The sequence below is a fragment of the Protobothrops mucrosquamatus genome, unplaced genomic scaffold (assembly GCF_001527695.2).
Source record: "Protobothrops mucrosquamatus isolate PMUCROS unplaced genomic scaffold, P.Mucros_1.0 scaffold7242, whole genome shotgun sequence".
Taxonomy (NCBI): domain Eukaryota; kingdom Metazoa; phylum Chordata; class Lepidosauria; order Squamata; family Viperidae; genus Protobothrops; species Protobothrops mucrosquamatus.
In genome coordinates, this window is record NW_015393047.1 from 5,990 (window position 1) to 15,873 (window position 9,884).

Sequence of the window (9,884 nt, forward strand, 5' to 3'; positions counted from 1 at the left end):
CCACTGCCACCGCGGCTATCACGTCAGCTAGCTCAGGCAGGGCCGTTGACACACAGCAGGGAGCCAGGTATATTATCAACAAGCCCACTTGCACCCCTTGCCCCCACTTCACAAGGAGGGACTCAACACCGTCTATCTGAGGCACAGTGGTCTCCCTTGGATACATATTCTCCCTTATAATGACCGCCACCCCCCCGCCAGGCCTGGACTTTAGATTGCAACATCCACAGCAAAAAGTAGATGGAAATGTGTAGCATACAAGTAGTCCTTGTTAAGTGACCAGAACTTGGACCAGCAAATTGGTCGTTAAGCAAAGCAGTCACTAAGTAAAACGTCACAATTTTACAATTTTACTTCAGCTTTCCTTTGCTTTACAGATTCTGCAAAGATTCCCACACAATTAACTTTTTCATCACCACTTTCTGTCCAAGGCAGTTGCTAAATGAGAGCTACCATGTTTCCAAATTACCAAAGGGTTCGCCTTCTGACACTAGGCCAAAATGAGTGGGGTGGTGGTGGTGGGAGCTGAGTGATGGGAAGAAGGGTACTTAGTGAAATCCATTTGCTCTGCCCTTTGAAATTCACCAAGCTTACTATTGCTAAATCGCGTCTACACATACACACACACACACACACACACACACACCAATATCTGTAACTCATAGCTTTATGTACATCCCAAAACACATGTAGGATGGGACTACCCATCTCTTATTTTAATTCAAGCAGGGTTATAGGTGAAGGCTTCGGAAAGAGGAAGCTCCTAAATTAGGAAACCCATTTTTGCTAGAAATTTAGGATTGCCTTCAACTCAGGCTATGTCGAAGCTTCTGAATTCATCCATTAACCAAAGCAGGGCAGTGAGAAAATGCTGCATGATGTTGTCCCAGAGTTCCATGTCTTCTCTGCCCTGAGTGAGAATCATGCCTCCAAGTAAAAAGACGACTTGCACTTTGAGGCTTCTGGTTCTAGCTTTCTCTCCCTTCTACCCCTGGGATGCTCAAAGACATGGAAAGTCTTTCCCCGTGTGTCCGGCTTCTTCCTTTTCTGCTCTTTTTTCTGACCTTGCATCTCCGAGGCCCTCTTCTGCTCCTCTGGGGACGACGGGGGTGGGTCTACCTTGATTTTGGGGATGTGGAAAGTATGTGAGTGAATTTCCTTCTCTGTCTTATTGTTCTGTGCATCCTCCAGTTGCTGAACGTCAAAGATGGCCCTTGCACCAGAAAGGCGCTGCTTTGAGTTGTACTGGAATTTAGGCTGAGTTTTGCACAGTTTTCCCAGCTGGATTCTACATTCACGTTCCAGGTCACTCTCCGAGATGGGCACGTCATGGACCTACCAAAGGTGAAGAAAGGAACAAGGACAAGTTTAGGTGCGAGGCCCAAGGAGGAAAATAGGAATTTAGAATTACTTGCATTACAGTAAATGGACTTCTAAGAAAGGAGGGGTGAAACCTGTCGATCTGTATGTGGCCATAAATTCCTTCTTTTATGGCTCTTATGGCTTCAATGAGGGGCATTCCTAAATTTGGGCTGCAAACTCCCTGAAAAAAAAATTCTCATTTGGAGGAGCAAAATAATTAAAAGCGGGTACATAAGGTTTCGCTTAAATTTAACACAGTAGGAATAACAAGAAGCAGCCCAGCAATACAATAAAATCAAAACCCCTACCTTGGAATGGGACCTAGGCCCTTGAGTGAAGTTACTTCTTTGCTTAATATCACTCAAGGGCAGCTCTCAGCTCTCGAATTTCCCCACCTCTGCAACAGAGATGAGGAAAGGGCGTTGGTGAATGTCGCAGGCTTATAGCTGGTCTCTGTGTATGATAGATTGGGACTGCTGGATAGATTTCTGGGTGCCTAGCAGCCAATCAGTGAAGGCTCCCATGGGTAAACTGAGGTTTACAACCTCCTGATTTCTTTAAAAAAAATGCCTCTGGAATTCAGTGGCAAAATAGCTGATTTCAAGCAAGGTGCTTTTCAGCAACAACTGCCACCATGAAAAGGCCAAAATAAAGGAGAGAAGCCAAATTCTATGTGTTGGATACTTAGAAAGTATCCTATATAACATGACACAGAATTAAATCACAAAATTGATTCTACTCATTAGAGCCATGCGTCTTACTACCCCTTGAGAGCCACTACCCTACCATATACATAGGAAGTACATGGGACTTGGATCAGGTGGCTGGCCTTTTCTGCGGTGGCCCGACTTCTGAAATACACTTTTTCCGGACATGTATGTGTAGCATCTCCCTCCTTGCATTCTGCAAACCAGCAGAATCTTTTTCTTATTCTATCATGTTTTGGTCCTAATTGGCTGTTTGATGGCATTTATCTTGGTATGTAGATAGTGTATTTTATTGTGCTGTATTGGTTCTGTTTCTATCTAATTGTAAACTGCACAAGTCTTATAACTGTGATAGTCAATAAATATTGCAAACAAAGAAAATCCATGCATATGCATTAAGTCTCCATGTCCTTCCATTGAGCAGTCCATTTGTGTCTGAAAGAAAAGGGGGTCACTCTTTTGAAGACAGCAAAGTTCATATTCTGGACAGAGAGGATGATAGTTTGAAAGAGGGTTCAAAGAGGCCATCTATGTTAAAACTGAAGAGCCCTCCCTCAACCATGGGGAAGGGACATGACACCACCTATCTCCTGTTTACTACACAGTCCTTTCAGCGGTCCCAAGAAGGTTCCACACCCGTTTACACTCTGATTCGGGTGATTCTAAAGATACAGATAATCCCCCAAGTGGCCTCAATGACCCTCAGAGAGCTAAGGACAGATCTTCAAAAGGCTAATGATCAGATGACTGCAAAGAATATAATCTTTCCATTCCCCTCCAGTCAGTTAGAACTGAAGAAGCTTCTTGGATGAAGAAAAAAAAACAAGAAAATCCAGTTGCTTTTGGGAAAAAGCACCTTTGGAACATACATTCCTTTCTGTCTTTTAACATCCCACTCTTTACACATAGACACACTGTATGCCTTCCTTGTGTACTGTTAAACACCAGAGGCAAATACTTGAGAGTTCCTACACTTTCACAAAAACTCCCAATTATCACTGTAATCATCTTTTGCAGGTCTCATATGCCTGCACACCAAAAATAGTTGATTGTGGCTAGAAAGAAACACAAAAGGGAGCTGCTTCACCAGACAGGAAGTTTTTGTAGTTTCTACCTCAGCCATGAAGCTGTCTTCTTGCAGAAACTGAGGTGGGATGTTGCGTAGCTTCTCCAGTGTCTCCACCAATCCTGAACAGTCACGTAGTTTTTCAGAGGAGCCCAGGGCTAGGCGGACTAACAGCAGACCGACACGAAACAACACCTTGACCCCTGTAGGAGAAAGCCAGGACAGGATCCAGAGCAGCTGAGCTCATGACAAGCACTCTTAAACACTCTTCCCCAATCATCTAGCCAGGCCTATTTGGATAAGCAGCAACATTTTTCAGGTTTCATGTTGGCTGGAAGTGTTGGGATTCAAACTGGGTGTTCTTCCATTGAACAATAGTGATTCTTATGGTTTCTGGATAATCTGAGAACTCCAGGAAAGCAGAATTAGTGTTTCAAATTTCTTCCCCAAAATGCTGGTAAATGAATTTACTGAAGTCATTCTTTGATACCAAGCTATCCTGCTTACTCAGAGTATTGCAGCTAATGTAGAACTATAATTCCCAAAATTCCCACTCTTTGCCCACACTCACAGAGAATTCTGGGAGTTACAGTCTCAGAACTTATAGAAGGCTGGGGATGACTGCCCCTCTAAAATAAGATTGAATAATTTGATAAAAAAAAATTCAGGATCTCAAGTATGTCCTTCAACTATAGCTCCTGAAAATCAACATATGTTTCCTATTATTTTGAAGTGGAAACACTTAAAAAATGTAGTACAAGCACTAAAATAACATAAAAATGAGAAAACCTCAAAAAAAATCCCTGCATAACATTGGATTTTTGGTGACTTCTTGGACTTGTCATTAACTTTTCTTGGCAATTATATGGCATAGCTAACAATATGCTAGTATCTTTTTCCTGAATGTTTTTTCAACTCCCCATTTTATCTATTTTACAGCCCTCGAATTCCCTAGTAGTTCTTCATCTAAATAATTATCACACATGATCTTGCTTAATGATTTTGGAATAACTCCATTCCAAAATGTAGAAAAAAACAGAATGTCCTGGCTCTGTGAAAACACAAGAGCAAAACTCTGCCTACTGAGCAACATCTCTACTTTGCCCTTACAAAAGATCTTAAGTGTGAGTCCATCATAATATTGTCCATCTTGGTTCCAAATCATGATCATCCCTTTATCCCTGTCCTTCTCCGTCCAATATCCTATTTCTTCTTAAATTTACTTCAGAAAGATTTTAATCTCTTCCTTTATCCCTAGAAGATAATAATAATAATAATAATAATAATAATAATAATAATAATAATAATAATAATAATAATAATTTAAAAAAAAGTTGGAAGGGACCTTGGAGGTCATCGAGTCCAACCCCCTGCCCAGGCAGGAACCTTACACCATTTCAGACAAACGGCTGTCCAGTCTTTTCTTAAAAACTTCCAGTGTTGGAGCATTCACCGTTTCTGGAGGCAGGTTGTTCCATTGGTTAATTGTTCTAACTGTCAGGAAGTTTCTCCTTAGTTCTAGGTTGCTTCTCTCCTTGGTTAGTTTCCATCCGTTACTTCTTGTCCTGCCTTCAGGCGCTTTGGAGAATAGCTTGACTCCCTCTTCTTTGTGGCAGCCCCTGAGATATTGGAACACTGCTATCATGTCCCCCCTCGTCCTTCTCTTCGTTAAACTAGACATACCCAGTTCCAGCAACCGTTCCTTATATGTTTTAGCCTCCAGTCCCCTAATCATCTTTGTTGCCATTTTAGCCTCCTGCATCTGTAGGGTTAAACTCTAGCAATTCATTCTCCCAGTCACCTCATACCATCAGTTGCCGCCTTGCAAAGTTCTGCAATATGATTCTGCTTCTTGTCACAGTTCAGACTTACAAATCCCCAAGTGCTCATTGCCCTCACTCACTCACCCTCACTCAGGAAGGCGTCCCAGACTCTCAACACTGTGGGGAAGGGCAGCGTGCGGGCAAAGAGGCACAGGAACCACTCAGGCATGTACATCAAAGGCCCCACCCCATGCTTCTGCAAGTGCTTAAAGGCCTTGGGACACACACGATGGAGGAGAGCCGTAAAAATTTCACTGTCTAGCACCAGCACCTCCTGCAGGAAAAAAATGTAGCTATATCATCTAATCAAACAGTCTCCTCTTCTGTTACTCTCACCTTCCTACTCTCACCCGTCCTCGACTTATAACTATTTGTTTACAATCGATAAAAATTATGACAGTGTGAATGCAAGCTGGGTATTAAAACACTGAATTACTTTTTATTTATTCTTCTGTAAATGATAGAATAGGATGTTTAAACTTCAGCCTGCATGCAGCCTTCTGGATGGACATGGAGATTTTAATTAGACTCTTCTTGCCTCTGTAAACTTACGTTGCAATATAAACCACGTCATAGGGAGAACACATCATTTGTAGCAGACCAGTGATATCTTATGATCTGACTTGAGTACTGCATTTTCATTTGTCATTTTTTTTTTGGCAGCTGTGATATCAGGCTTTAAATAGTGGCCATTCAACTATTTTCATTTTAATATCTAAAACTGAAGATTTTATTTAAAATAAATTTTATTTCCTTTATGACTTGTGAAAATGGCCTATTTACCAAGCAATGGCTGAATCTTCAAGTCACGTGCCTCCTTGCTATAGTCAGGAAGTGGCATAATGGAAATTATTTCACTTTATGCATTGTGATCTTTCTATCATCAGAAAGAGAACAAGGCTGAGAAAGCCCAGTTAAGGTTACAGGAAGTGTTAAGAGAAGAATAATTTGTGAAATGGCCCCTGGAAGATAGTGTAGTAGCAGTAGGAACTACTAAACCATTATTCCAGAACAGAATAGACAGAGTGTGAAGGTATGAAGACACAAAGCACTTCCAGGAGGGGAATTCTGAGACTTCCATCCTTCCATCCTACAGTTTCATCCATCCACTACAGTAGGGGGGGTCTCAAAACGTGGCAGCTTTGAGTCTTGTGGACTTCAATTCCCAGGGTTCCTCAGCCAACTATGCTGCCTGGGGAACTCTGGGATTTAAAGCCCACAAGTCTTAAAGTTGCCAAGTTTGGAGAACCCTGCATTACAGTCTTGCTTGCCATCCTCACCTGGCACAATTCTTGAGCTTTAGGCTTTAATTTCATGGGTGAATCTTCCTTTATGTGAGTCAAATATGAAGTTGTACCACCTGAACTTTTGCCTTTAATCTAGCTATTTAAAGGCTCAAAATACTCAAAATAATAAATAAAAATGCAGTCCTATTCCCCCCCCTTGGTCCCCAGGCACTCTCTTCCACTATGTGGAACAAGATGCGAGCAGCTGATCAGCAGGCTTGTTGAGATGCCAGATCTGGAAAGAGCTGCTCTTTCAAAGTCCCATACTTCCAAAAGTCTTCTAATTACATGCCTGTTTTGCTTAATTAAAACCAGAGAGAGATTGAAAGAGGGATATGTTAGAGGTTCCATTCTTCTCCCCAATCAGTGGTAATTAATATCATCTCCAGCTGGAGAACATTCTGCCTAGGATGTTGCTTTCAACAAAGGAACCTAACAAATCATTTTTTTCTAACAACTGCCATCCTGGAACCTTATGGAAAACATCATAAGAAGCTAAGTGGATTCTTCTCAACAAGAGTTGAAGGGCCAGATTGTTAAAAGCTGATCAGCATTTGATGAACCAGCACAAGCCAGCAGGTAGCAAATGTCAAATCCTCACTCCTGCCCATCATTGTTTTCCTGGCTGCTGCTATTGTTGAGAAGGAAAGATGGGTACCAAAGTCTGAACCCATGACTTCGTTTTCAAAACCCTGCAGATATTTTGATTAAAAGGATGGCACCATTTGGCAACAAGCTAGAATAGAGGCTGTGGAAGAAGGATAAGCATTAGCAGTGGGGACAGAAAAAATTATCTCAATATAGTTTCTGCTATTAAAAATTGGTGGATGGAACGTTAACTCAACCCTAAAGAGAGGCCTTAAGAATTGGTGTCCCACTCCAGTTTGTTGGATTTCCCTTCTTCCCTAAATGTCTCACCATTTCGGGGCTGTAGTAACCAGGCAGATAGTGGTCGCAGATCTGTACCAGGCACCAGAAAGCTTGCTGGAAAAAATAAATAGGCACCCATCAGGGAAGACAAACAGTAGCAGTTGATAGAGAGGATCTAGCATGGAATAACTCTGATGTAGGAAAGATAAAAGGGGTGAAAAATCTGATCCTGCCCAATCAGAGGGATGCCACCTGGTCTCTCTCAGGGATCTTCAAAGGGTACATTAAAAAAAATGTCAAGATGCAGTCAAGAGGTCACGATGGTGCAGTCAAATTTCTGCCAATTTTTATTTGTGGCAATGCATATAAAAACAGACCGATCCAAAACTGCACCCTCTGGACTAGCTGCATCTTGACTCGACTGCTATTGGGACTTTTTTGACCCCAACTGCAGACACCACTGTCATTTATCTTTTAACTTGTTGAAGGGCAGTAGAAGCAATCTGGTTTCTCAGGAGCTTTGGGAATTGGGTTCAACCCCATCGATTTTCTATTTGGGAAGTATTTTAATGTTATATGGTCTTACACCCTACCCAGATTTTTTTCAGATTGGACTGGATCATATATTTTGTTTGATCATTTAGTCAATCAATCCAATAACCATAGTGATAAGTGTAAGGGCTTTGCCTGAGACTCACCTCTGGTGGCATGTGCATGAGAAGCAGGGCGCCCACTGGTCCTTGAGCTTGACAATAACCTTCTTGGGGTCGATAGACAGTGTAGGCTTTCAGTAGCTGCAACAGCCCCTGCTGTCTATAAGGGAATAGAGATCACAGAAGGCTTGAGGAAGCCATGGTCACGTCCTTGCCTTGGGTTCACCAGATCCTATCCAATTCAATAAGAGCAATCCAGCTCAGCTTTCTTCTGCTTTTAAGTAGAACTCTGTGCTGTGCCTTTGCCAGTGGGATTCAACCTGTTGCTCAGTCTCGGAATATGTAAATGGGCTTTCCTTTCCCCAACACTCTTCCATGGGGCAAATGCTCAGTCTACATGGCAGGATTGTCCACTTTCCATAGATTCATGGGCTTCCCATATAAACTAGGTTCCAACCAACTGGCTGGGATTATTCAAATAGTATCCCAGTACATCTGGAAAATTCCAACTTGGGGTTAGCCAAGTTAAAGTTAGAAATGGAACCAGTCATGCAAATTATAAAGAATTATAGCCTGTAATCATGCAACACGCTCAGTGTGGTTACTGAGTTAATTCATTTTCTAGGGTCACACAACACATTGAACTATTAACCACACAAAGACTGAGTTTGGATAACCCATTAAGCCTTACATACACACAACTCAGAGTTAGGATCACGAGTCTTTATCCATGCTGCATAGTTTTTCAGAAGATGTGGTGAAGGGTTGTGGGGACACAGTTAGGGAAAGGTCCACTTCAGTCATCAAAACAATCATCCAACTGAAAGCACCCCTGGCAGATTATTATCTAGCCTCTACATGAAAATATTCAGTGAAGGAAGTCTTGCTTCTTGTATCAATCCACAATCATTTCCCTTCCTTAGATAGAGGTAGGTACACTTTACAAGGCAGTGACCATATATAATTTTTGGAGCACGCAGAGTGCACTATTATAATACGATGAGCATGGGAGAATTTGACTTTTCACCAAATGAGTGCCATAATACTATGTTCTGCATGGGAAATCACTCCCCATCATCTCTTTAGCCTTCCACTGAATCTTCCCAATTCTGACTTCTTTTGGTCTTTTTCCTGGTCAGGTGGGTATTTTTCCAAGCAAGCAATAGCCCAGTGGTGGCGAACCTATGGCACGAGTGCCAGAGGTGGCACTCAGAGTCCTCTCTGTGGGCACACGTGCCATTGCCCCAGCCTCGCCTCCCCCCACGGTCCCCTCCACACCAGCAGCCCCCCGGAGGAGAGTCGCCCCCAGGCACGGCCCGTCTGGAGCATTGCAGCCAAGGACATAGCAGCCGGGCAGTGGGGACAAGACTCCACCCTTGTGCCCCATTGCAAACAGATGATGCTGTGGGGGCACGGGTGGAGGCTGTGGCCACCATGGCACTGCTGGGCCACCTGGGCGATCTGCAGCAGGCTGTGGAGATGGTGGGTGGCCCTGCGGGTGGGTGGGAGCGGGGGCAGTGCGGTGTGTGGGTGGGGCAGTTTTTGGGCACTCGGTCTCTAAAAGGTTCGCCATCAATGCAACAGCCCATGGCTACCCACTGCTTTTATTTTCTACAAATGCTATTGGGATCGAGAGAGGCTAGCCCTTTGTTCTGCAGAATGCTAACTTCCTTTTAATTTTTAAAAAATTAAAGTTAAATTTGAGCGAAGCAGGGAGCCTTGTAATTCTCAAAAAAAAAAACCTATTCACGGACCTGATGCTATTATACAACATATAGAACAACACATAAGCATGTTACAATTTAGATTTGGAATTGTTTTGATTTTTTTTTTTAATCAACGAAACATTAGACATAAAAATAAGAAAAAATTAAAAGAGGCAGTATATGAAGCATTTATATATTTTAGTTAAATATTATTTATTTTCCATAAAACAAAGATGATGGACTGAAAAGTTCTTCAGACAACTACTCTGTATATTTCAGCCTGTATTATTTCAGAACAAATAATAATTTATTCAAACAATTCCACTCTGCATACTGTATCCCACTCACCCAGGGCCCTCAGGAGACAGGAACATCTCGTGGAAAGGGAATTGCCGGTGAATGTCCTTTGTG

General features: G+C 42.4%; 1 protein-coding gene across 1 annotated transcript; it reads right to left on the reverse strand.

The window, feature by feature from the left end:
• Positions 1 to 651: 651 nt before the first annotated feature.
• Positions 652 to 9,880, reverse strand: LOC107300491 (carabin-like; the record flags this gene model as incomplete). Its single annotated transcript, XM_015829818.2, has 6 exons — positions 652 to 1,335; positions 3,184 to 3,338; positions 5,043 to 5,232; positions 7,163 to 7,228; positions 7,813 to 7,927; positions 9,822 to 9,880. Coding segments are annotated over 6 exons (999 nt in total), but the record flags the coding sequence as incomplete, so codon positions are not given.
• Positions 9,881 to 9,884: the final 4 nt, after the last annotated feature.